Source organism: Neopelma chrysocephalum, unplaced genomic scaffold (assembly GCF_003984885.1).
Source record: "Neopelma chrysocephalum unplaced genomic scaffold, ASM398488v2 Primary Assembly neopelma1_23, whole genome shotgun sequence".
Lineage (NCBI taxonomy): Eukaryota > Metazoa > Chordata > Aves > Passeriformes > Pipridae > Neopelma > Neopelma chrysocephalum.
The window spans coordinates 11,268,883-11,296,399 of NW_020897691.1; the positions used below are offsets into that span (position 1 = coordinate 11,268,883).

Here is a 27,517-nt window from a genome sequence, read left to right on the forward strand (position 1 = left end):
ATTTATTGTTATTCCACATAGTGAATGGAATGTTTAATTTAATTTGCAGTTGAGTATGTTAAAATCTACTTAGACCACCTTTAAAGTTTCGTTTCTGTCAAAAAAAAACTAAGTTTCATACTATGACAAAATCCCATTGACTATCAGAGGTATAGGTAGATTCACAATTCTTTTTGCTCCTTTACATGATAAAGATACCCACTTTTCAAAAGTTAGAGTACTACCTGCTCTATTAGGCAGATTCTCATTTCCACAACCACAGAACCATGCTTGCTTCCCTCAACCATAACAGAGCTTTCACTCAGAATAATGAGACTGTAGGTGGCTTGCCTACTGTGTTAACAGAAGTAAGTATTTGGTTAGTGATACTACTCTAGAAGTACTATTTCTAGAAGTAATCAGAATAAAACAGACTAGGCCAGGCTTTCTAATCAACAATATTTTTCATTTTACAAAAAGTATTTGATTTGCCTATAACATCAGTTCCCCATTAGGCACATCTGCCTTGACAGTGAGGTAGCCACAGTCAAAACTGTCCTCAGAGTATTTTGGTCAGTGCGAGTCAAAACTACCTTGAAGAATATCTTTCCAAGGGTACACAGGTAACTTAAGCCCTCTGCCATGAGATTCCAAGTGGCACATTTATGTACACTGATAACAGCAATCAACTAAAACCTAATAAAACAAAACCACAGTCTTTCCTCAAAAAACATCAATTGCACTCTCTTCAGGAATATGAAAGAGGTTACTATTTCTTGATAAACTACTACTAATTTTTTTAGAGTTGCACAATTTAACTATCCTGAGAATATTATATTATGACAATATTATCACATACTCTTGGTTCCAAAATACATAGCAAAAATGCCATTATTAATTGAAATAATTCTTCACATTTCTAATCCTCAATTACTATTACAAATCAGCAACAATCATTATTACTACTACCAGATATTTAGGCCCTGCCTTGAGACACCACACCAATAAGATATCACTCTCAACAATAAGTGCAATGCTTCTTTCCATATACATTAACATACACCGTCTTGGTCTATAACTTATGTCTTTAAGTTAATATTTTCTTGTTCAACACCAAGAGGCATTTTCTAAAAAGCCTGAGGAATCCCAATTTTCAGGGAAAGAGACCTTTATGAACAATTCCATTAAACACTATAAAGAAATCAAAGATGTGATTTTTTTTTGCCCTATTATATTTAAGACAATTGATTCTAGAAAACATATCTCAAACTTAAATACTTGTTAAAACACTCAGTGCACATGTTTAACATTTAAGATGAAAGCTGAATACACTTCGAGCATGTTTTGGTGTACTTTACCAAAAAAGAAAACATGACTTTACAATGCTTTAAGGGCATGTCCTAGTTACAGGACATGTAACTTCCAGGCAGGGGAGGTTTCTTTTTCTTCACACCAATGACTCAGCTGTGATAATTCCCCTCCGGAAAGGCATTAACACCTTCACACACAGCCTGAGGGGTCATCTCTGCTAATGGGCCACCTTGGACTGGCATAATAAGCAGCTGCAATGACCTAGACCATCCAAGATTCCAAAAATATCCCACAACTCACAGAGTTAAATCACTCATTGTGAAACTCCCCGCCGTGTGGGAGGTACTGGGCTTTGCCACTTGAACCTGAGCATATATACACAATCTTTGGGGTTTGGGACTTCTGGTACCACTCATCAGATCCAGAGGAGGACCAGAACTTCAACAGGACTGCGACTGCCACACTCAACAAAACTGCGATCAACATCTGGATCAACAGGTTTCCTTTCCTTTTATTTTGCACCCGGAAGACCGCATGGTGCTAAGCACAGGGGCCAACGAACACCATTCTGTTCTTGTCCCAGGGTGCTGAGTTTTACATCTGTCTTTTGGGGTAAAACAGTTTTTCTCAGTATCATCGTATTTATTGTAATCTTTTTAGTAAATTGTAATCTGTACTCTGACCTGTCATCTCTCTGCAATTGGGTTCGTTTCTTCTGCCAATTTACTTTTAAACCAGCACAGGGCGCAACAGTCTGTTTAATAAGCATCCAGATCCTTTATGAAATAAATCTTCTCTATGTAGATGACTTTGGTGGGTTTTTCTCGTTTTTACAAGATATTTACTTTGAGATAGCAAAAATCCAGCACAATACACATACACAGCATAATAAGTTTTCAGGTAATTGTGACTGTTTTTCATTAACTAAAAGTATGATCAGTTTTTCCTCTTCCTTACTTAATAAGCTTGTTATTCTACAAGTCACCTGTGATAGTCACTCAAATCCAGTAGCAAGATGATAGGTCACTGCAAGTCTCACAGAGGCAGCTCTGGTCCTTACTCCTTTAAAGGGGGAGTAAAAAAAAACCCAACCAAACAAAAAAACCTAACACTTCAGATAACCGCTGCCTGAAATTCCCCAATATCAGAAACATCACTCTTCCAAAACAAGCATGTCTGAAAGTTCTCGTCTGTGTGCATCTTACGGATCAGTTTATACTGCCACAAAACAACTGTACTCATATCTGGCAACTTGCTAAATTCAACCAGTCAGCTAGGCTGGCATTTTTCCATTCAAAGACCTCTGCTGCATGAAATAAGGTATTAACTGACAGCAGAAGAAGATACTGTCCAGCAGCAAGGAGGAATGAGACAATTTGCCTCTGGGTTTCACAGATCTTTCCTGACAGCAAAGACATGGCAAGACTCCAAAACTCTGGGTTTACTCCAGGCTCTGGAAAGCAGTTTCCTGTAGCAGACACATACTTTTTGCCTGTTTTCATCATCCCAAACCTTCTCCTACTCCCAAACTGTCTTTTCTCCATACTTGTCACATTTTTTGCCTATGGAAGACACAATTCTTCATTCCTTCAGTTAGTTCTAGTTTCCGCCCAACATCCCCTTCTACCTCCACAAACTATGAAGGATTGCTACACCACCAGACTGTGTTGCCCTAATACTATCTTCCTGTTTAAAACAAACAATTCCTTCTTGAAAGCTGAGACTCGACAAGAAACAAAGCTTTTGCTTACAACATGGGAAACTCAGTCCATTCTCTCAAGCCCATTCCCCAGACCCACAGAAACTAACAGCAGCAGTTACATGGCTTTCTCAGGCTGGAATAAAGCTTGCCTATCCTATAAGATAGCTCAGTAAGAGAAACTTCATGGAAGTGCAGCATAACCTCAGCAGGATAATCTTTTTGGACATTTAAGTGCTCAAATGCAAACATGCGATCTATCTCATTTAAACCTAGCAGACTTCCAGACAAAATGACAAAAGCACTCACTTTAGCAACCTCTCACAGAAAATTTTTCAGGAGTATTTTGTTTTAAAATACTAGGACTTTTTCCCCATGTTCATTCTTGAAAACTTTGTCACTGCTTTAACTGAAGCCTAAACTACACACTTGGCATGAGAAGCTTTAGGTAGTTCTGCAAATTTAATACAACACAAGAGGTCATTTAGTGGAATATGTAATCCAACCTAACCAAAAGCTGTATCAGAGCTATTTAAAATATATATGATAGCACCTGAGATCATATCTGCAGCTTTACATTACATAATTCATACACTTCTTCAGAAGCACACCCATACTCTGACTGACTAAAACAGGATTTCAACTTATGCACCAGAAATACTAGGATTACTGGTATCATATTAGCAATATATTTCTTTTCAATGTGACAGTGTTTGCTAGCCTGCTTACACAGTCACTATTTGAATTTTCTTTCATGGTTTATCTTGTGTATCTAAAGGAAAACCACCTCCTGCTAAAAAAACAAAACATCAAACAACCCACAGAAACATCCCTCCCTGCCTTTCCCCCCACCCCCTTAAACCACCACCATGCTCTCCACTATGCCAAGATGTATTTCAACTTTAAATACAGAGTATCAAAATGGAACCAAGATGAGGCCTCAACTACACACTAACTTACACTACTGCTTACACTGCTGCTTCCAACATTAATTGCCATAACTATATTCTGCCTGAGCAGATGAACCACTGCTCATAAAGTCATAGCCATGCACGACTACTAATAGTATATAGCTACGGCTACATTACCAGAAGGGAAATAAAATTTTAACACATACTCTGTTGAGCAGGAGTGGAAAAGTCTCATTTTCTTTCTCCATTTAACATTCAAGACTTGTTTTTACAAACTTTGAGTACAAAAGCAACCAAAACCTGAAACAGCCTTTCAGGCTTTATTTTCTGCTACTTTCTGTCTCTTTCTAACTCTTTAACCCGCTCTCACATACTGGCTGCAGGGGGAAACAATCTTTTTTTTAAAGTCATCTTAGAAGGATAAAGAAAAAAGCAAAGGCAAATAGGCAATCCCCTCCTGCCACTAGACCTGCAGAGCATCTGGTAAGAGCTTGACTGCTTTCAATTACATTGTGCTGAGGAAAAAAAAAAACAAACACAAAAAACCCCCAACAAACCAAAATGAAACCTGAACAAACAGGAAAAAAAAACATAGAAGAGCACAGAAGAGCTTTTTGGGGTCCTCTATCCATCACTGACACTGAAAACTCATTTCAACGTGATTTTCCTATAGAACATGGAACACCTAAAGTGTTCTTTTAAGTATCAAAAAGCACTCTAGGTAAAGTCTATAAAGCTCCATACAGTGTAGCAAAGAACTAGAAATACAACCAGTAACACTAGTTATAATTACTGTTCAAAACAGCCTGGATGCATGCTGAATACATTTCAGCTTGACATGAAAAGTTTACATGAGTATATTCTCTAAGTTTCCCTCACTACTGTGATGAGTATTGAATGAAAACATCTTAGTTGTTTTATTTTTTTCCATTTTGAAAACCAGCAGCCTCAGTACCAACTATTATGATTACTCTAAAAATTAAAAAAAAAAAACAAAACATTGAACTGCAAATTGCAGCTGTGCATTTCAACAGGCGACATGAATAGTGGGAGCTTTGCACTCCATTTAGGTAAGTGGCTGGCATAATCCCCCAACTCCTCCTTAAGGAGCAAATTAAAAATCAATAAAAGAAACCACCACAACATCTCTGAGAATAATCTCTGTCACCTGCAACATCCCTCCTTTAGGTCAGTAATAAAATTTAAGTGAAACATCGAGATATTGCTGACTGCATGATGAAGCATCTGGACACCTCCTCACAACTTCCAGTACTGGGAGGAGATCCTAAACTAAAGTTTTCAGTTGATATCAACATAGAAGCACATTCTGCAATGAAATTAAGAGGCCTGTGTACTTAAGCAGCTTGCTTTTAATATTTCTAAGACTTTCCCAAATTATTTCAAGACTGTGAACCACATAGCTTGCATTGGAGACATTTATTAAAATTTACTTTGTTTCTGTATTTCAGTAAACTAACTTTTGTCCACTCAGGGAAATATCAGCAACTGGTAAAACTGGGAAGTAAATTCAGTTTCCTACATCCTTCCATTAATTTTCCATTCCTGCAAGAAAAGTAATCAAAAGGCAACTCTAATTTTTACAGATTCACACCCCCACCTCAATAAACAAACAGTACTAATTAAACAATCCTTTCTTAAATAATCTGCTTCTAACACAACTTTTACATCTGGTTAAGAACTTGAAGGATAAAAAAAGCTGAGGGAGGGAAGATGTTTTTCTTCTTAAAAACACCTCAATGAAATATCAAGAACAAAACTGGACTTCCAAGACTTTCATAAAGATTTCTCAAAAGACATTACTTCTCAATTTAACTCATTTCGGCCCACTATCAGATGCACAGATCATTTCTTTAACTTGGGAATGACTAGATGCCCTATCTAAAAGTCTTCCTTAACGACAAATGCCTAGATATGTATTTACTAGAAACAAACTGAAAATAGAGCTTTAAAAATTCAGTCAACAAAGCAAAACAGAATCTAAACTATGAATGGTAAGGCTTCGGTAAATTATACCTATGAAAGCTATTAAATGTTAGAATAGATTGAGTCTCTTCAAGAGGACAGAAATACAAAATTTAGCAGATTAAACCCAATGCTACGAAGTAAATACGAAGTAAATACGAAGTAAATACGAAGTAAATACGAAGTAAATACGAAGTAAATACGAAGTAAATACGAAGTAAATACGAAGTAAATACGAAGTAAATAGAGCAGGGGAAAAAAAAGTGCTCTCCTATACACAATGCTAAGGTTCAAGAGCAACAATTCGGAAAAAAGTCCACACCATTTTGAGTAGCATAACAAAGACATTTAATAAATAATTAATTTTAGGACCCCTAAAGAAACAGAACAGAAAACAAAAAAAAAGCAGAATATTACCATTACAGAGTAAGCATGCAGCACAGAACACAGAAGTTTAAATAAATAAGAAAATCCAAAGGCACAGACGATCTTCATTGCAGTTTACAACAGCAAGACCTTCTGTACTGCGCTCTGTAGAGAATCTCTCACCTTAATCGAAAGAAAAAGCTCTTTCTGAAAGCTTATGATGTAGGTATCAATACAGGGAAGCAGAAAAATGAGGTGGAAGTACGCAGTATAATATATATGGTTACAAGAACAGACCTAGAAAAACCAGTTTAGTGAAAAGATAAAGAAGACAAGATAGGATGAATGGCACAAAGAAAGTAAACCAAGACAATTTCCCTTGTTTAAACTCAAGGTGAAAACCACACTGGATCAAATGAAGGCAGCAAAAGGAAACCCATTTTGATATAATACAGACAATACTGCCAAACTGCAAAGGTGACTTCATGCAACTGAAGCAGGTAAACAGCAACATAAACACTGTTATTGGAAATAGACCATAAGAGCTCATAAGTGCACCACATACAAAAAAATAGTGACAAGAAGTTAGAATATCCTTCATTTCCTTGACAGGCATTTCCTCTGTGTTGATCTACGCATAAAAACAAAAACCAGTAGGAAAAAATTAACTTCAAAAAAAAAAAATCGATCTACACTGTTTGAAGGTAACAGAGCATTAATCATACATTGTACTGAGAGTAAAATGTTACTACTCGTAGTTTTGTTACATCTTACCATCAGTTGTAATATGAGTTACAACTCATTTTTAAGAGGATATAAAATTCTTTTGGATTTTAGGTTTTACGTTTGTTTTTAATCCGAAACTTAGCAAAGGTGAATGGCAACACAGAAGGTTAAGTCTACACAGACATTGAACCGACAGGAAGAAAGAACAGTGAAAATAAGGTTAATCATAACCAAATAAGAATAATCACAGTGAGCTGCTCTCTTTACAGAAAAAGAAAAGCATAGTTAAAAAGGCAAGACACCACTCACGCCAGAAAAGAATTGCATATCTTGAGAAAGTTGTAAAACATAGATTAAAAAAATGACAATACAAGAAAGTTCACTACCCTGGAGGAAGGAGACTACATATCCCAAATTATACACCAAATTCCAGAAGAAATCAGAAACCTGGACTATTACTCCAAAAAGTCAGGTTTGCTCTACCACTTCTTCCTTTGAAGGGTAAGAAGAGTTACTAACCTTAACAGCACAACGCTGTTAGAAAATGAAGTTCCTTAACATCTCTCACACCATTTCTGCCTTAGTAGGCCAATTCAAGTCATTAATTGAGCAAGAGACTATTCCTACATTTTCTGGTTTGCTTGATTAGCTTTCTTCCAGGTTACTGAGCTGAAACAGGTCACTAAAGAATTCACTGAATGCCACAATTAGCAGAGAGAAGTAACAGGGACACCTTTCTAAACAAGAATCTACTTTTTGCATCATCAAACTACTGAATTAGTTCAAAACTATCCTTCATCACTTCTTTCCAAGGTGTACCAGTAACTAAAACAAAATGAGGTACTACAGTTATCTTGAAGTAAACAGGTTGGATATAATCTCTTTTTCTGTTAACTCAGCAAACACATGCCATTTTCAGCTCTATTCAAGACCCATACTTGGTCTTTCCTAATTGAACAGGTGCCTCTGAATGCTTACAGTCAGAAGGCAATAGAAACATAAGAACAGGAGTCAATGTTATACCAGCTAACTCTGGTTGCCTGTATATATCTTAACTTGTCCACCTGGGGTAAGAGTTTTAAGGGAAAGTTAGTCCCTCATACAACAAAGTGTGGAATTCCAGTTACTAGGTTCATTTGAATCTACTGCAGTCTTAGAACATTATTACAGCATAAAACAAGATTATAAATGCTACTGCACATTTCTAAAGCAAGTTAGGTCATGTTTTTCCCATGACCAGAAAATATAGAAATGTATATAGAAAATATATTCTATAGGAACTTCAATCTATATTTTCTACAGAAAAATAGAAATAATTCAATATGGTAAAATACAGTCAAGAATTTGCCAACCACGCATTCTATTTTGCTACAAGTCTATGCTTTAAGTAAAGGAATACGGATGAATTACTCATTAACTACAGATATGGTGTGTGGCAGACTTCCAATAACTGCCAAAATAAGGCTCAACTGTTTTCATCATGTCTTCTAGTACTAAGAGTACTACCTATCAGGAAGCTTTATTTTACAAACTAATAATAATAATAATTATTATTATTATTATTATTAAAAATAATAAAACCTATCGGAAAATGGTAACAGATTTGATTTTCTAAAGGGCATAACAAAATCAAATCAAGAACAAGAAATGAGCATCTCTTCTTTCATATAGTAACTGAAAAGATTCTTCATGTTGGCCAAGAAATCTGGCCATTTTTTACCTTAGGGATTATATAACCAAGAGAATCATTCTAATACAGACCATACTTCTCACGTCTTTTAAGACGAGAAACTGGACCAATGAAATACTTGAAAGAACATACTTACCAGATGCCACACCCGATGTCTTAACATTAAGCGTTCCTATTCTCTTCATATTAAAGTCAGTGATCAAATCCAATGCTATTCATTCTTCCACCTGAATGATGATCACCTCTCAAGACACCCAAAATGGCAGTGTTGTAGTGCGGACATTTGGTTAAGAGTTCAGTAAAAGTATCTATTTCTAAAACAATTATGTGCAACTCTTTCTATGAACAGATGATAAATACACCATCTTTTAGTAAGCTCCTTAAACTATATTTTGTTGTCTTTTTTAAATATAGTGTCCATCATATATGGGAATCATATTTGTACATTCAGTTCCCAGTTATTAGACAGGAAGAACATCAGCATTTAGCACTACTAAATATAAGGGATTAAAATTCACTGAAATGTATCAGTACCAACAATTTTTAAAAATGCTGTGCCTCTATCAAAAATTATGTTAACATACTATTAGAGACTTCCAATGGGACTTCAAGACCAGTTAAATTATTTATAGAACTGCTTCAATGCAAACAGTCTTCAAATGTGTGGATATGTGGTTTTTAAATGTTAAATCACACTAGGGTTAAATGTGACACAAGGGAAAATGTGTGTTCCAATTAATTATGCACATTAGGTCCTACTTTATAATAGGAGCAAATATCAAGCTAATAAAGGAATAGGTTTTTCCAAATTCCTTACTGCGTAAAGTTTAAGCACCAAGGCCTTTTTTTATTATTAAAAACAAACCAACAATGCAACACTACCAGTTCTTAAATAAAGGAAGAATGACGTATCATCCATCTGAACTAAAGAGGCCAAGCAAATACCCTGCAATTCCTGTGTTCTCCTCAATGTCGAAATGGGTGGATAAATTTAAAGCCTGCTCTCTCAGGAGTTGCTTTATAGGCAATTTTCTCCCAGTATCAAGGTCTGCAATTTCCATTTGGCTGCCAGTTTGCGATTAAATTCATCACCTTTATTATAAAAATGTGCTGCACTCCACAGCCTGCTGCACAAGAATCGTAAGGAAGACATTTTTCACTGCTAACAGCAGCATCATTCCAAAGCAGCCATCACATCCATTCAGACATTAGTGGCTCCAATGTAATGCAAGGACCTATCGCTCACCTGAAAAAGCCCTAACAGCAGGTATACCTCAGAGGAAGTTCTTCACAGGTGGTACCTTTAGTTCAACTTTTTCAGTAAAAGCCACCATTACACCTCCTGCATTAAGAGTTTTTAAAAGTCAACAGTTTAAAAATAAGTATGTTGACATTAAACTTGTCTACTTGCATTAATCAAAATATTTCTAAGAATAAAATCAGTCCTCATATTGACTACACTTTCACATACATCTTCCACTCCTTACTAAAATACATTGTTACCTTGAAATACAAATATTTTTGAGTAAGCACTCTACATGATTCTTTTAATATACATTTTCTCTTCATAAAAAGTGTCCCTTTCTTTCCCACAAACTTTGTTTTCAGAATTACACTGATTTTTTTTCCCCACCTCCTCACTAAAAGTCTTTGGGCAAGGCTGAAAAATACTCATTAAAAAATACTGAATATTCTCCATCTCTTGATACGGAAATCATAGGAACAACCACAATTCAAGCAAAATATGCTACATGTTTTAATGTCGTCCTCTGATAACTATCAAAGGAAAGGTCCTACCTTTATTTGCTTATTTTTTATAAACGCTAACTGAGCTAAGCGGGATGCAATATAAATTTTGTACCTTATAGACAAAAATATACTGCTGGAAAGACTGAGCAAAGTCACAGCTACAAACAGAAATAAGCAGAAAGCCACATGCCAAATCTTTATGAAGCATGGGAGTTAAATTCATATTGGTTTAGGCTTCATTGAATAAAAGAATCTAAATTACAGTAAAAAATAGAAGATAATATGTAATAAGCAATTAAAAATATTAAGCCCTTAATATTTGACCAAAAAAAGCACAAGAATGTAATTTTAGCATGTGAAACAACTGTATTAGTCACACTGAGAGGTAATCAAATCGTATTAGAGGTAACCAATCTATATGCACAGCATGACACATTAGTTTATTTAAATTATTACTCTGCTATTTTAACCAGTAGTGTTTTTCCAAAGGAGCATTTTTCACCATGTGCACCATTTTTCAAAAATATTTTGTTATCAGATAAGGAAACAGTATCTCATACAAAGCTGATGTGCCTCAACAGTCCAACTACCAACTACTCATTTCACTTTATGTGGCCATGTAAAGTGAAGATAATATTCAAAGCAGCAGCACTGTTGTTCTGGCCAACTCTTACACATCTTTTGAATATATAAGAAAAATATGTTAAACCATCTCCAATATCTGTCAAATTAAAAAACACCGAGTAAATTCTGGGCACATTTTTAAATTATTAAATTTTGCACAATTAAATTATTAAACCTTGCACAACTGAGATGTTTTGTTCTGTATCAGATGGGCCACATGAGGTTAAATGGAACTGCCATCTAGACTTCAGTGACTATTAAAAAGTACATATTGCGTGGCATTAGCAGCACTGTAAATTAGAGAAATCATCTGAGAAGCCACTTGATAAACATGAACTTCAAAGTTAAACAATCAAAGGTTCTTCAGACCCATTTGTCTACAAAATTAACTTAAACTGCAACCAAAACTGCCAAATATTTGTTCACAGTGCAGAATAATACCAGAAACTTTCTTTTGGCAATAAAAAATGGCATCTTGTCACACTGTAACTAATTGGTTTCCACTGCAATGCAGCGTAGAAAAGATTTCAACTCAACTTTATTGAAAACAATAGCTTGGTATTTGCAAGCTGAAGTTCCGATTATTTCACAGCCCAGTGCATTTAACAATTGGCACATCAAGTTCCGGGACTATTAGATGAAATTATCAACTAGATAAGATAATGCAGCATCAGTGTTTACCTCTTGCCATTATATCAAGAGCTGAGATCAGAGCTTTTCTAACTGAAACCATGATGAAAGAAGGGTTAGTGTTTTGTCAGAATCTGGAGAATTAACTAAAATGGAGTTTATTATCAAGGAAGGTGCTCTGCAAGACACCAATAAATATGAGAAGACAGGCAATAAGCAGCACGAAAAAATCTGTGTGTGAGTTTGTCTTATTATATCCATCATGTTCCATAAGTAAATTTTAATATTGTATTTTAAGAATAATGGATTTTTGGAGACTAAATATGAATTTTGTTTGCTTTCAAAAAATAAAAATCTGTTTACACTACTTATTAAAACCAGTTTTATTTTTTAACAAAAACACTTAAAAATAAGGATTAATAATTCTGATATTCCTAAGATAAAAGAAAATGTTCTTCATTCATAAAGAGAAAATTTTCATTCATCAAAGTACATTAAAAACTGCCAGATACGTAAACTAAAACAGTGGATTCTCTCCTCCTCCCCTTTGGCTTTACTACAGCAATATGATGTATAACTTTTAATTACATCCAGAAAAAAACATGATTTCTCATAATATTAAATCTTGTCCATTGAGACAACATTTATAACTAAGCACTACTATGAGAGAGGTATTAACAAGTACCCCTATGACAAAAGCAAAAAAGAGGGAAAGAGGGAGAGAGGACAGGAGACAGACTGTACTTGTGTCTATATACACACATGGTAGAAACAGACAGAGAATATTAAAACAAAACCAATATTTACTTTACCAGTCTGGTAGCCAAGATCTCTGCTACTTACATAATTAGAGTGTTGAAGATAAGTTTCTACAGAGTAGCTACAGAATCATAAATTTTCTCTTCAGCTGACAAACTTGAGCGAGTTTAAGAACAGCCTCTTTTAAAACAAACTAGCCAGTCGAAAAACTGCAACCCACCACAGAAATAAAACATCCAATATTTAAACTGAATACTAACTTAAAATCACATGTAATTTTTTAACAGAATTTTACAAGTTTCTAACACAGATTTGAATTACAGCAGTCCCATCTATCTCTTAAATCCACCAGGAACAACCTTATAAATTAAGACATTAGATATTCACGATTGAGTTAAGGAATGGATTTACTACATAAGCAAGATCTGCACCTCGACTGCCACGTATTAAATGGGTTTAAATTCTTTTCAGTTCTTTTTTTTCCAAGTTCATTACATCAAATAACAGGTTCTATCAGCTCACAGAGCTGTCTCTTGGGGGAAAAAAACCCCAAACAACAAATATTTCTTGAAATATTTACAGCTAAAGGTACTTGAGCATCTGGAAATTCCTTTAATATCCCTGTTTGTAAATGACAACAACGTGGTTATTTTAATGGAATTAAAATTGAAAGGCAGAGATGCCCTTACAGACAGTTTAATACTAAAATTATTCTACAGTAATAACATGCCAAATAGAATTTAGTAGATTACGTCTCTTACACCTACTTTTAGCAATTAACATTAATATTCTGGAGTTCCAGTGTTGCAAACTGAACTCTACAGATAGATATATAATTAGATCCTCTACATTTCTTCTGGGGAAAACATCACCATACTCACTAGTTCAGTAAATATATAACAGCAAGAAGTCCTAAAAAAGAATAAATACATACAGATGAAACAAGTTTCAATACACATAATGGTGAACACAATTTTACTTTGTGATCTCCTTGAAGTTTCTTGTTTCAAATTTTAATTTCGGCCCTCAGACAAGGACAATTGCTATAACGGAATGCCTTTATATCAGTGGTCTTCAACCTTTTTCACTTACATACTAACAAAAAGTTCCCAAAAGAGGTGAAGGCTCAGTGTAGCTTATTTAAATCTCCCAACAACAGACTTTCTTTTCGTATTTGCAGCCACTCTTCATATGTGGTGGGTCTGCAAACAATAGGTTGGAAAACACTATTTTATTAACTCATACTGCTTTTCACTTAGCTCCATTAACTTTGCAAACAAAAAAAGATGCTGTCTGCTTCAGAGAGAAAGTGGTCTCAAAGGTCTCATATCAAACACTATTTTGTTTTCATGCAATATAAAAATACGACCCCTTCAGACACAGGTTTAGGTAAAAAAAACACCTCCTTTATGTTACTTTTTGTGCCAGTGACTGCACAGTTTCAGTGATAGTGCTGCAAAATGAGATACACCTGCTTTGTACTTCTTTGCTATGTCAGAAAAGGTATAGGCAAGGAGTGGCTAAAGTGGCTCAATCTGACAAGCACAAGAAAAAATAGCATAGATTGTGATGGAAAAAGATATTACAGAGGAAATCTTGATTAGATTGTACAAACACTAACCTCAATACGAAGTATCTCCATCTCTCTTTTCCTAAGAAAATGTTCTGCCAAAAAGATGTTTCCAACCAGATGACAGGCTACTTCAGATCTCACACTGCAACACTTACAGATATCCTGATATCTTGCCATTATTCTCCTTTCCTAAATAAAGTGTATAATCTCATAATATTTGAGGGCTAACAAAATTACATTGTTTTTGCAAATTAGTATAATTTTCTGAGCAAAAAGACATTTCAGTTCAAGGAAATGTATTCTGATTTTTCTGTTCCTTTCATATAATGATCTGTTCAATTTAGCCATTTTAAAACCAACATATAATACAATTTTTGTAGTTGCACAGTAATATGTTCTTAAAATGTACTGTCTCCTTTGTGTTAATTTTTTCATTGTACCAATATTGACAGGTGCAAAGTATTGCATCCATATTTGTGGCATTAAGTTTCATTAATTGACAGCCTAGAAATTATCCAATTTCATTGCCAGCAATATTCATTCCTTCACTTTCCATGGGGGGGGGGGAAGATAAAGTTTATAGCAGCACAAGCTGTGTTTCAACTACATCACATACTAGGAGAAACTACTAACCCATGACTAGACTAAGAAAAAAGATCCTTAAATGTTATTGCTTTATTAGTATCCTGTCTTCTATCTGAAATTTAACACTAAGAGCACACAATTAAAGTTTGAAGAAAGAGAGATCAAAATAACCTTCTGATTATTCAGGAACACATTTTAGTTATCAACAACCGCTCAAAACTTTAAGCCAAGAGGCTTAATCCAGAAAAAATGTACTAAAGATGTAGTTTGATTTGTGCAGCAATTTATACTATAATATACCATTATACTATACTAGTTATGACTGCTCTATGACATACTGAAATGCTTGTCTTTGATATGGATTTCAGTGTTGAATTCTGCTCGGGGTTCAGAAAGCCTGAACATACAGGTTTAATTACCTACAGTCAGTCAGCAGTCAGAAAAAAAAAAAACATGCATAGAGCCCCTATAAAGTAAAGAACTTGAACATTATTACTTTCAACTGTTCTTCATGTATGAACTGTTCAACAATTTGATATAACAATGAGCAGTCAAAAACAATTTTAGTACAAACCATGCTAAATAAAAGGGATTAGAAAGACCTGTGCACATGATAAAAAACACTTAGTTATGCTATTAGGCTGATAGAAGAAAATCCCCCCTCTATTCCCAACTATTTTCTTTATCCTGGGGGGAAAAAATTAAAAATTAAAACTGAAAGTAACCAGTAACTGAAGTAACTGGAAGTAACTGAAAACTGTGAAATCAAAAAAAAAGCTAGTGCAGGACTTGAAGGAAAATTAAGTTCAGAATAAACTAAACCTGCCTTAAAGTTAATTTACCCAAATTTTAGTTGCCAAATAAGGTTGCTGAGACTGCAAACATCAAGGGAAGTTCACCAGTCTCTCTGCAAAACATAACTCACAATTGTCAGTACTGAAGACTGACATAAACCTTTTTCAATGAATTACAAACCAATTGTCCATCTGTCATTTTAAGCTGTTGAATTTAGTAACCTTCTTAAATTGTAGAAGGGATATGTTTCTTTTCTACTAAGCCAAGCAAGAGAGTGCAGTCCCTCCTCACTTAATTACCCAGCATACACCTAAATACCAAATGCCATCCCTCAACACACCAGTGCTGGCTGTAGCAGCTTTCTACTGCAGCATCCCTTTCTGTCCAATTCATCATCGTCAGCTTTCTTGCTGACACTCTTCAGAGCTGCCTTGCTGATGAATTGCTCTGTTATTCATCCTATGTTAATCCGAGGCTGACGCAAGAATATCTTTCTGAAGACACTTAACAGTATTAAAACTCAGCACTACCAAGTGCCCTCAGTGTGCATTAAACCTCCCATTTGGAACCAACAGGATTCCTCATGAATAGTTATGAATAAAATACAGTTACTAAATCAATAGGCATTAGGTTTATGTACCCCATTTCCTACATACAAAGCTTCCACACAATCCCTTCCTTCCCTGGAAGCTACACCCATATTATTAGAAATACTTTGATCCATGTAGAATTTAATTTCAATTAACCCTATAATTAAGTTGCTATAGAGAAGATTTTTCCCTTCTCCTCCTCAAAATGGCAGTATCTATCTTAAATGCCACAGGTCTCAATAAAAATTTTTCTTCAAGTCTGTAACCCTAATAAGATTTTCTCAAGAAAGCCAATTGTACCTTTTTAGTTTGTTTGTTTCTTCTAAGGTGGATTTGATTTTTAGGTCATGTTTTTCTCAAAGCTTTGTTTCCATATAGGATTATACTAGTCTTGTCACAAAAATAAAATTTATCCTCAGAGAATCAGCAAAAACCATAACAAGAAATTTCAAAATATGACTCAAATTTCTGTAAACATGTTATTAAAACATCCAAACATAATTCTCTTCTGAAAGCAATTGCAGTCACTAATTTTATACCTGAGAGGTACTGAAGTATCATTCTTCCTCTGAAGATGTTTTAATACACATATGATCAGCCTTACTGATAAAATCTTGGTTTGAATTAAATTTCTGATCCCTAACAAGTCATCTGTGCCCAGATTTTGTTCAAGTCTATTTGAGCATAAAGTTGACATAACTACATGAAAAGTGGGAACAAAATCTGTATATGTAGTCTTGCTTCAGGTTGATTCAGAGGCAGTATCAGATTTCCATAAAAGCCTCAAGTGATTTAAAGCAGCAGTAATTCCCTCATAAACTGACTGTATATGAGCGTCTCTGACTATACTTATCTTTATAGATGATAAGATACTTAAGCAATTAAAGAACTATCAACAACTTGTCTCTACCAACATCTAACACACACTACTTTCTCACTGCACAGAATCTTCACAGCAAAAACATTCCATTTTAAACATGACAGCTGGGCCTATTACAGCATTTTAACCTTCAGCTTTAACACACAAACCAACTGCTACAAGAACACTCTTGTCAATAGATTGTATGTGTAGTATTCAAGCGAAGTTATTTTGTAAGTTTGGGGCAGGGGGCTGACGACAGTGTGACAGCTTTCTGAAAAAAAACATCTACGTTGCTTTCTGCTGCAGGAGTATATATCATCCTCCTTCAAAATCAATCAAACTGAAACTAACTAAAAGCAGTATGCACACGTGAGCCACACTGCTCAAAAGCAACGAGTCAGAGAATTTTTTTCCTTTTCTCTTCCTCCCCGTTCCTGCAAAGATACCTAAGATACCACAGCAAAGAGAAGTTGATTTGGCTTGCTCTGCATCTAAAAATTGAAAATTATGCATTAACTTTTGATATAATTATTTGCAGGTTATTAGACTAAGCTGCATTAGGAAAAATATTAACTGATTTGCTACTGCTTCGAAGTCTGATAAATAAATGGAAGCATTATGCAACATGAGCTGACCGTTTTACTTTAGCGGCAATTTAAATACATGAACCAGAACATAAAGTTTGTATTAATACTTGCGCTAGCAGATCTGTTGCTTACTTTTTAAGATTCCAGGTGCATTCCATCTCCTAGACATTAATGAAGAAAATATACTGGAGCTAGGACAGGACATTTTGATCAGCCAGTGGCTATGGAGATTTCTAAAACAATTCTTTAATCTGAATTAAAAAAAATACCAAGAAGGTTCATTATTTCAACAGCTAAAGGATTTAAAGAATTCAGCGAAGTCTGACTTCCATCTAGTGTCAGCTAGTCTGAAAATAGTCACATCCTTAAATTCTGAATGGACCAGATGAGCAATCAGTTGACAATAATAGGAGTTTCAGACTTCTAAGTAAATGTTTAAGCAAATGTACTTCACTCCCCAAGGCTCTGCTCTACATCTTCAGTATCGAGCAACCTCAGCCACTGTGCCAACACATCTGAGATCACATATGGGGAGTTAGATCACAGCTCTGATCTGTCTGAAAAGAAAGCCAACACTACACAAAAACAAACTCAAAAAACCCCTGACTAGTACAGAATATCAGCTGACCTTTTAAGCCAGAAACTGATCCACCAGATAAGGGTATAAAATACTGTATTATCTTCCCCTGCCTCTGCTCTGACATCAGCAGCTGTTCTGATGCGTTACTCCTTAGAATTATGTTGAAGTAACTTCCCAGCAAAGTAACAAGATTTTGTTTGTCATGCTGGGATGTTTTTCCTTTTCAAAGTCTTAAAGCAGCATAAACATTTATACGGTTATATACCACTGAAGTGTTAATTGCTCCAACTATTAATACCCTTAGACTTCAGTAAGTTATCATGGAAATTGCTTCATGGCTTATGCCCTTTAATTAGGGGTATCCTGAGGACCCTTCCCCCTGGACACTTCCTGGAGTACTGCAATTATAGTATGAACTACCAAAAACTTGCTCTGGTACACCCTGTGTTGGAAACACAGAAAATTTTCCCTAATACAGTATGGTGTAAAGTACAAGGATTCAAGTGCAGCTGCAAACAACAGTCAAAAATATTTTTTAAAGCGATTCAAAAAATTGACTTCCAGTGTGCTACTCAACTATACACCACCAAAAACATTAAAGCACATTAATAGCTACCTATCGGCATTTCCCATCAAGAGAATGATTTTTTTACACTGAACTGAAAAGCAAGATTTGCTATTTGACACCAAGTATAAAAAAAATCAATTCTCAAATGAAAAGTAACTGAAAATGTATTTTCAACTTCTACTCAATATTTTAAGTCAGAGAATAAAACAAATAAAAAAACCTGTTAGCATTACCACACTTTTTCTGACCACTAACGCCTGCTAAAATAACTGCAGCGATCAAAGAAGCTGCAACTTCTAGTGTTGGATTCAGACAACACGTTTAAGTAACATAACTACACATTAACTTGAACTGTCTTCTTGTTCTCACACACAGCCTGCAAAATACACCTTTTTAATGGAAGCAAGAATAACACACTGGAGGGGCAGCTCTACTAATGAAGTCAGATATTACTTCTCTTTAAAGTTGTCACAGCTGTTTTGCTCATTCAAGCATAAATTGTCTCAAAAATCTAAGCTCCTCTATTAAAAAGCTAACTCCACTTCTATTAAACATTTCCAAGAAAAACAACCAAAAGAAACACAAATCCGGACATTACTTTAACTGTATTGTACAAGGTTACACAGGATATTTTCTGAAGTCAAAAGTAGAAATGTAACATTGCCCAACTTTCAGCAACCCCACTCTTTTGTCTTATCAAAGGTATATAATTCATATTATAAAAATTACACCTCTCATCTGTTTCAGGATTCAAACAGTAGTTCCAATGTCCCTCACAGACACAGATCCTCCTGCTACCAACCCACAGATGTAACTTGTGTGGTACTACTGAACTAACCAACTGTATAAACCATAATGGGATTAAAAACACCAGCAGTTTTACTGTTCCTACTAGTTTTCTTAGCACTGGGCTATTAAAATTCAATAAAATGTCAGAATCAACAAAAGATTTTCATACTATGCATTATGATTAAAATCAATACAGAAAAATTCACATAGCCCGAATGAGAAGTTGTGAGTTATATTTCAATAAAGACAAGGGTCAGTGAGTGAGGGCATTGCATTATTTCACAGCTTTCCTGGCAAGATATTTCTCTCGTCTCCCTCCCACCCCCCAACATTCCATATAAGCAGTCAAATATAAACCATCAGTTTCCATGGCAGATTCCTGCTGTACTTCAATCAGTCTGAGCTGTCGGGACGGTCTGATAATTAACATTACCACAGGTCTATCCTGTCAGCCATGGAATATATACCAGATCAGCATCTAATAATACATCTAATTAACAGGATACCTGCATCAGTATGCATTCTCAAAAAAGGAGAAGCCTTTATGGTTACAAACAGCAATTAAAAGACAATTCAAATGTACCTGCTTTTCTAACCAAGTCTACACAAATTCAAATCATTGTAAGCATTCCATTTCTGACTCAGCATTGTTCACTGTACTCAGAGTAAAAAAGTTTGAGTTTAAGAATGACTTAAAAAGAAGTTACTAACCTAGAGAAGTAACCATCCATTTCATGTCTAGCCTTCTCTTCACACCCAAAGCACTCATCAAACACCAGTGACTTTTTTCTATCTTTTAATGCATGCAAACTTCCTTTTCATACTTAGGGTATTCTAAGTGCTCTCCTAAAATCTAGTTTTCTCAGTTGTTGATGGTTGGTTTGGGGTTTTTTTTTTTTCAGACTCTAATATTAACCAACACACCTTCATCTTTTTCTTTTATGCATTATGAAAGCATCACTTGCCACTCCCTAATCAGTACTTGGTCAGTTGTTTCTAGCCATAGCAAGAGATTTTTATAAGACACTTGTTATTTTAGAAACTACTGCACTTAATTTCAGATGAGGAAAATGCAACTCTATTCCAACCTTAAGGAACAAGTAACACTAAACAAAAATTGTCAATTTAAATAGGTCTTTCCCAATTTAACATGTAAGTCAGCAGCTCTTGTACATAACCGAGTCTACTGTGGTTACCCTTACTTAACAAAACATCTGATGACAGACATTTTAATAATCAATTATTAGTAAGCAACTGAGAACAAACCGCTTTCAAAATATGAGCTTAAAATAACTGCTTTACTAACTTAAAACTCATATCAGTCAAAAAAATATCCCTTTTAAGTTACACACCAGGTGACTATAAATGCTGCAGATACAGATCCAAAAATAACTTTTTTTAAAAAAGAACTGAACTTGTTCTGGGGGAGGGAAGATTTAAATATTTTTCCACAAGCAAAAAAGAAAAAAAAACAAGAAAAAAACCCATACTTTTTCTAAAGTGCAATGGAGCTTTTGGTCTGATGTTATAAGAGGCTGTGCCAAGGTATTAAAAAAAAAAACAACACCAAACAACAAAACAAATACCACACCTCAGAACAGTTCTTATAAAGTTTTCGAACACAAGTTCTCTAAGTTTTACAACCTTGTTATTACAAGACAATCATAAATCAGAAAAACACCTCAGACCATTAAGTTTTAGAGATGATTAAAGAACTAATCAAAAGAGCACTAGTGATAAACAGCACACAAACAATACTCAATGCTACTGTGGCATGCTGTTTTGACAATTTTAACGTTAAAACACAAAGTTTAAAAATTAGTCTGAGACTCTCTGGGCAAACACCTATCATAAGGCCTTTATCCTAAAGAATATTCACTTTCTAAATTTGCATTAAGAGGTATGGTTTTTAAATTAAATAATAGGGTTTTATTGCAAGATCTGGAAAACTGAAATACTGAAAAACTGACATGCTAATGTGGCCAATGCCCCTCCATCAAACCTGACAGGTCAGCAAAACCCAAGCTAAGCACAGGCTACATTTACATAATCACAAACAATAAGGTCATGTACAAAAGTAACTAGATAACTTCTCAGTGAGAACTCAGTTCCAGCACCAGCCCTAACTCACACAGATGTTTTGGTTAATACAATGAGACTGGCACAAAAATTGCAGTTTTGGGCACTGGGCTCTGCAAGTTCACATGCACTTTCCTAAGTAAGCAAATTAAACAGAGGGAGCAACATCCAAGAAAAATTTATTCTCACATTGCCTACCTAGACGATCTTACAGATAGCTTTGTTATAACTATTAGTCAGAAAGAGGCAGCCTAAATTAGATTAATCTCCAATAGACAGATGCATGGTTTAATTTACATTTAAAGGTAGACACACTTTTAGGTCACCTTCAACACAGTTTTAACGGGAATACGTAAGTTTTTGAGGTATACTTTACTGAAGAAAAATGAATTCTTGATGAAGTCCACTTCAATACCTTTTTAAAAGCAGTTCAGACCACAGGTCTGATCCATGTACATTCTGATCAGGTGCAGCAGTCTTACCACTTACAGATTGAAGAAAACAAAGCACAAGTTTAAGAATTACACTACTCAGATCTCGGTTAATAGTTTAGGTATATTTCTTCATAATCTGCTGAAAGAATACAACCAAAGTACCTCATTAATTTCAACAGGTCAGATTGCTATGGAGGAGTTTGAAACGTCCAATCTAATTTTTAAAAACTAGTGAAAGAAAACAGGAACAACTCTACTCATTGCCCACAAAGAGGAGCATTAAAATATACAAGTTGTCAGAAAAAACGATGCAGGTTAAAATCATAAAAGTTAGTATCTGAGAAACCTAAGCACCCAAAAAAAAAAAAAAAAATCAGGTCACATTTGATGGTGCAAACAATTACAGGAAATACAGCCTATTCCACATTCAGGAAGAGCCCTCTCTTCCCACAGGTTTGCACTAGTCTGATAAAAACAATTCAGCTTCCTAGTTATTATGATGTGCACTTTAACATCCTTGTTAATCCACAAAAGCCTTATTTACACATAAGAAGTAGAAAGCACACATATGGAAAAATAACTGTAATCCAAACAAAACTGTGACATTCATATTTTATTATAAAGTAGTTCTTCATTTAAAAAAGTTTCCTCCATATACCTCTTACATTTAAGTTGATTTTCAAAACTAAATGCCATAAAGCACAGACCATCTACTAAGTTAAGCGCTAAAATTTTCAAAGATCAAAAACTAGGATAGAGTTCAGAAAGGAAAATGTGTTTTGGATAATACATGCAGCACATAAATGGCCCAAAAAAAGGAGAGGTACATTCTCTAACCTAACCAGATTAGATGTACTGCTCACCTAAACAGACAGGTCCATTTTTCTCTCTTCCTGCATACAATTCCAAGAAGTAATGACAAGCCCATTTCAGTTTTGTTTTTAAATACTGACATGCAACAATAAATAAATAATAATAATGAAAAAATCCCTAGCATTCTAGTAGGGAAAGCAATTCCATGTTTTATTTGTTTGAATTCTTAGGGTTGTGACTTTATTTCTTCAATTTGATCAGCACACAACATAAAAGACAATGACTGATCATAATATTATTCTTCTCAAACAAACAAAACCTTCAGGAAAATGATTGTATAGTAACTAAAAAAAACACCCCACCTACATAAAACACAAAACAATAAATAGAAGAAGGAAATGAAATTACAGAGCAGAGGATACAAAGAGGGAATGTGAACCCTGTAACCTTGTTTTTAGATTCTATATATATATCTACATAGACACACACTTGCCCCAAATACTTGGTATTCTCAAAGGTGCCAGGAAACAACTGATGAAACTATTAAATAATACACTTTTAAGTAAGTGCTCTAAATCTTGCAGACTGTTCTAGCAAACCTGTAATTTGCTATTGCTAAGCCCTTCTGCTGGAGAATGTCAGTGTAGCATACAGCTCAAGATATTTAACACAGTCCCCCTCTGAGAACCAGGATAAGCGCTTTACAGGAAAACAACCAACTTCTCAACTGTTCATTGCTGTGGCCTATTCCACCTCTGTAATACTGCCTGTAAGCACCCAGTATATGTAAGCCCATGCAAATACCGATACCTGCACAAATCCACAAGCATTTTGTCATTTTTGGCATCTTCTAACAGATCTGTTAATTTCCCTGCCCGAGTCAGCACTGGTGCTCAGAGACTGGCCTCACGCATCAGAAAAAAAAAAAAAATAACTGGCGCCCCTTAGTGTTCACATTTTGAAGTCTTGAAGCAATTTAGTAGATTTGCATGAAACATTTTTTTCAACATTCCAAAAAGTTTTCTGCCTCCACAATACTTCCACACAATTGCCAACGTAAACAGGAAAAGCAGAAAAGCTTAAAGGCATAGTAGCCTTCTTCCAGAGACTATTCAGAAACACAGATTGTATTTTATTTATTTTTCTTTTGAAGAAGAGTGTGACGAACAGTTCCAACACAGTCCTTAAACTTCTTCAGCAAGAGTCTTGAGAGCCCTCATTTTGAAACTCCAATACTTCACAAACAGGCTTCCAGAGTTTTCAATATTTCAAAATATATGACAAGATGTAAGTATTTCAGACAATCCTTTTTCAGTGTCCTTTTGCATTGGGAAATGTTTTTCCTTCCTTTTGTTCTCTGGGGAAAAAGAAAAAAAAAAGGCTCCGGGCCTCTTGTGGCCAAATACATTAAGTTGAAGAGATTCAGGAATTTAAAAATCCAGTATCAAGCCTCTGGAAGGCTCATTTGTGCTATAAAAGAATCTTCTCAGTCAAGTTTCTTTGTGATATTTATTGTAAGTCTAACTATTCTGAGGAGGTTGTTTGCTGTGGTGACCAAGAACATAAGTCTTAAATAGTTTTACTTTTCATGTCCGCATGTGCTCCAATATAAATTCAAACTCCTCCAAGAGTCTTGAAAATAAAAATAGAATCTCCCATTACATTGCTTCCCACAGTCCATATTTTGGTATTCTCCACCAGGTTTGTGGTTTGTTTTTTTTAAATTCCTCTATCATTTCTTTCAGAAGGTAGCATTTTCTCGATATGCTTTTTTTGTGTTGTACTACAGTCACTATCTCATTTTTACAGTCTTGGGAGAGGGCGGGGAGTTGTTCTACCAAATATAACCAGTTCTTTCATCTTCAGAGGTCAACAACTTCCCAAACTTCTTTTAGCGAGGAAGAATACGTCCGCAAACAAGAATCCTAACTCCAAATCTTAAAAATCAGTATTTCACACTAAGAATCCCAACAAGTTAAAACTGTATAAATAATTTATGGCCTTATCGTATTCTACAAAGCTATCACATACGATTAAACGAACAGGTCCAACCCTCCAGAAAGCCTAGGTTTAAAGTTGTAAGAAAGGAAACGCCTTGGACAAGAAAAACAAACCTGTGAACCCGAGTATAAGGCGAATTTAAAATACTAAGAACAAGTGTATCACCTTATTTTTAACACAGTGGGTCTGCTACTGTAGTGGAAAAACGTATGGGACACGGTAAGTTCCCAACACATACTTTTCTATTTCTAAAATATGATTATTTACATGTAAAAGCTTAACCATAATGAAATTTATTTAGGGAAAAAATGGGGGGAGGTGCGGGGGGAGCCCTCGCCCCGCGGCAGGAGCGGGTGCGGGGCTGGGGTGGACGTTTGGCAGGAGTAGACTAGGTAATTTCGTAACCCTTTTTTCCCCTTCACTAAAGTCACACGTAGGAGTCTTTAAAGTTAAGTTTGTTTAAAAGGTAAGGGTAGCTGAAAGAAGAATTTGCTCGCTTCCCTCGCGATATAGGAAAACCGTAATTAGTTTGTGGCCAGTTCGGGGTGGGGTAGATCTGGAGCTGAAGAAAGAGCTCAGCCCCCCTCCGCCTTAGTCATTCAAGTCCAAGCAGCTTCCAGAAGAGCCAAATCTCGAAACCAAACACCCGCCGCCCCCCCCGGCGGGGGCCCTGGGGCCGGGCGGCGGAGCGCTCCGAGGGCGCCGGCAGGACCCCTCTGTCCCCCGCCGCCGCGGGAGGGAGGGATGGAGGGAGGGGAGCGCCAGCCGCCAGCCAGCCTTTCCCCTCCTCCCTGCCTTCCCCCAGAGCGCATTCCTGAGCTCCTCTCCTCGCTCCCTCCCCTCCGTGCCGTGGTTACCCTTACCCCGGTTTTAGGAGATGGTGCGGAGAAGGGGGGGGGAGGGGAAGGAAAAAAATAAGGGGGGAAACCCTCCCGGGGGGAGCGGGGACCCGCGCGGCCGGGGCTGCTTCTCCCCCTCCCACTCGCTCCCCGAGTCCCCCGGCACCGCACGGCGGCGGCCAGGGCGGGGAGAGCCCGCACTTCCCCTTTGTTTTAGGCTCCCCAGCGGGGCCGGGAGCGTGCGGGGAGCAGCGGGGAGAGCGGAACAGGCCCCGGGCTGCCCCCGCCGCCCAGGCGGGCTGGGGCGGGAGGGCGAGCAGGATCCCCGGAGCGGGGGAGGCAGGGTAGGGCGGCGGGGCGGGGGAGGGGGCGGCCGGGCAAGCGCTTTTACCTTCGTCCAGCAGCCTCTCGAGGTGGTTGAAGATCCCGCAGAAGTTGGGGAGGCTGCTCATCAGCTTCTTGTCGTTCATCAGCTGCATCAGGTAATCGGGGCTCGGCTTCGGCTTCTCCTTGGTTTCCATTTCCCCAACCATATTCCAAGCCCGCGCAGAGACGGCGAGCGCCCGCAGCAGCTACGCCGAGCAACGCGACCGCGGCACGGGGCGCCCGGCTGGATCCGGGCGGGCAGGGAGGCGGTGGGGGAGGGGAGGGGGCGGGGAGGGGAGCTTCCCCGAGGAAGGAGGAGAAGGAGGAGGATTCAAATCCGGAGACAAACGCAGACCCGCCGCTGAGTCCCAGGGACCGAGGGGAAAAAAAAAAAAAAAAAGAGGAAACTCGGTAGAAACCCCCGTGCGGGCTGCGCCCTCCTTCCCGGGCACAAGGACCCGCCGCCGCCTCTCGGTGCCGCCGCTGCTTCCCTGCTCCGTGCGCCCTCGGCCGGCGCAGTCCTCGGTGTGTCCCCCCTCCTCCTCCTCCTCCTCCCGCGCACACACACGCTGAGCCCGGTTCTCCTCTCGGCGCTGCCCCCTGTCTTCGCGGCGGGGGAGGGAGGGAGGGAGGGGACGAGCGGGGCGGGCGGGCGCTGCTGGCGCGGCTGCCGCTTCCGAGGAGCCGCCGCCGGTGTCTCCCCGCTGTTGCCGCCGCCGCTGCTGCTGTTGTTGCCGCCGCGGTGCGCTTGGCGTGTGTCCTCCTCCTCCTTCTCCTCCCGCCCGCCCGCCCTACCGCCGCCGCCGCCGCTGCTGCTGCTGCTGCCGCTGCCGCTGCCGCTGCCGCCGCCGCCGCCTGTGGCTTGGTGAGTCTCAGCCCCGCCGCCGCCGCCTCCTCACTTCTCCTCAGTTCGCTCCGGAGTTCGCTTCAGTTCAGGCTGCGCTGGCAGCGGCGGCGGCGGCAGGAGGGGAGGGGGCAGGGCCCACGGGGGTGGGACATGCCGGGGGCGGGACCAGGGGCGGGGCGGCCGCTCCCGGCGGCGGTGGCGGTGGCAGCGCCACTTGGCGGAGCCACAGCTGTGCCTCCCTCGCTCTCTCCCTCTCTTCCGCTCCGGGAGCCCGGGGCGGCGGCGGCGGGGGGACAACCAGCTTCCCGTGCGCCCCCGCCCCACCCGGCCCCGCCCCGCCCCGCCGCGCGGGAACACGAGCGCGCGCACGGAACTCTCCCAAACAAAGTCGCGTCGCGGCGCCTTCGCCGCCAGGGCGGGGGCGGGGCCGGGTCACGTGCGCCCCCCGGAGGCGGGGACAGCCCCGCCGGGGCGCGCGTGTTCGCGCCGCTCCGCGCTGCCCTGGTGTCGCGCGGCGGCGGGGCTGGGGAAGGGGGAGGGGGCAGGTGTGTGCGGGGGCTGCGCTCGCGCCTGCGCACGCGGGCGGTGGGCGGTGCGAACGGCGCGAGGAGCGATTCCCGGTCGGTACCGGGGCCGCGGGGGCGGGCGGGGGACGGGGAAGCCTCGGGAGCGCCCCGGCCGCCACCGGCGGGGAGGAAGAAGCGGAGCTGGCGGGAAGCCGTTCTCCCTGGATGCGCGGAGCGAGTCGCGGTCTGTCCGTGCAGGCGGCGACGGCGCGGCCG

General features: G+C 38.4%; 1 protein-coding gene across 11 annotated transcripts in view; it reads right to left on the reverse strand.

Moving 5' to 3' along the window:
* QKI (QKI, KH domain containing RNA binding) overlaps nucleotides 1–26,172 on the reverse strand; it is a 157,811-nt gene extending 131,639 nt beyond the window's left edge. For 4 of the 11 annotated variants that reach the window (XR_003534823.1, XR_003534822.1, XM_027686865.1 and 1 more), the window contains exon 1: nucleotides 25,914–26,172. Coding sequence is in view for 8 of the 11 variants with exons in the window: in XM_027686865.1 (XP_027542666.1) it covers nucleotides 25,914–26,055 (142 nt within the window). In the remaining 3 variants the exon portion in view is untranslated. Of the gene's footprint in view, nucleotides 1–17,551; nucleotides 17,640–23,492; nucleotides 23,545–25,913 lie in introns of those variants that run through there. The other 7 variants (XR_003534818.1, XM_027686820.1, XM_027686810.1 and 4 more) reach the window with 4 other exon arrangements.
* Nucleotides 26,173–27,517: the final 1,345 nt, after the last annotated feature.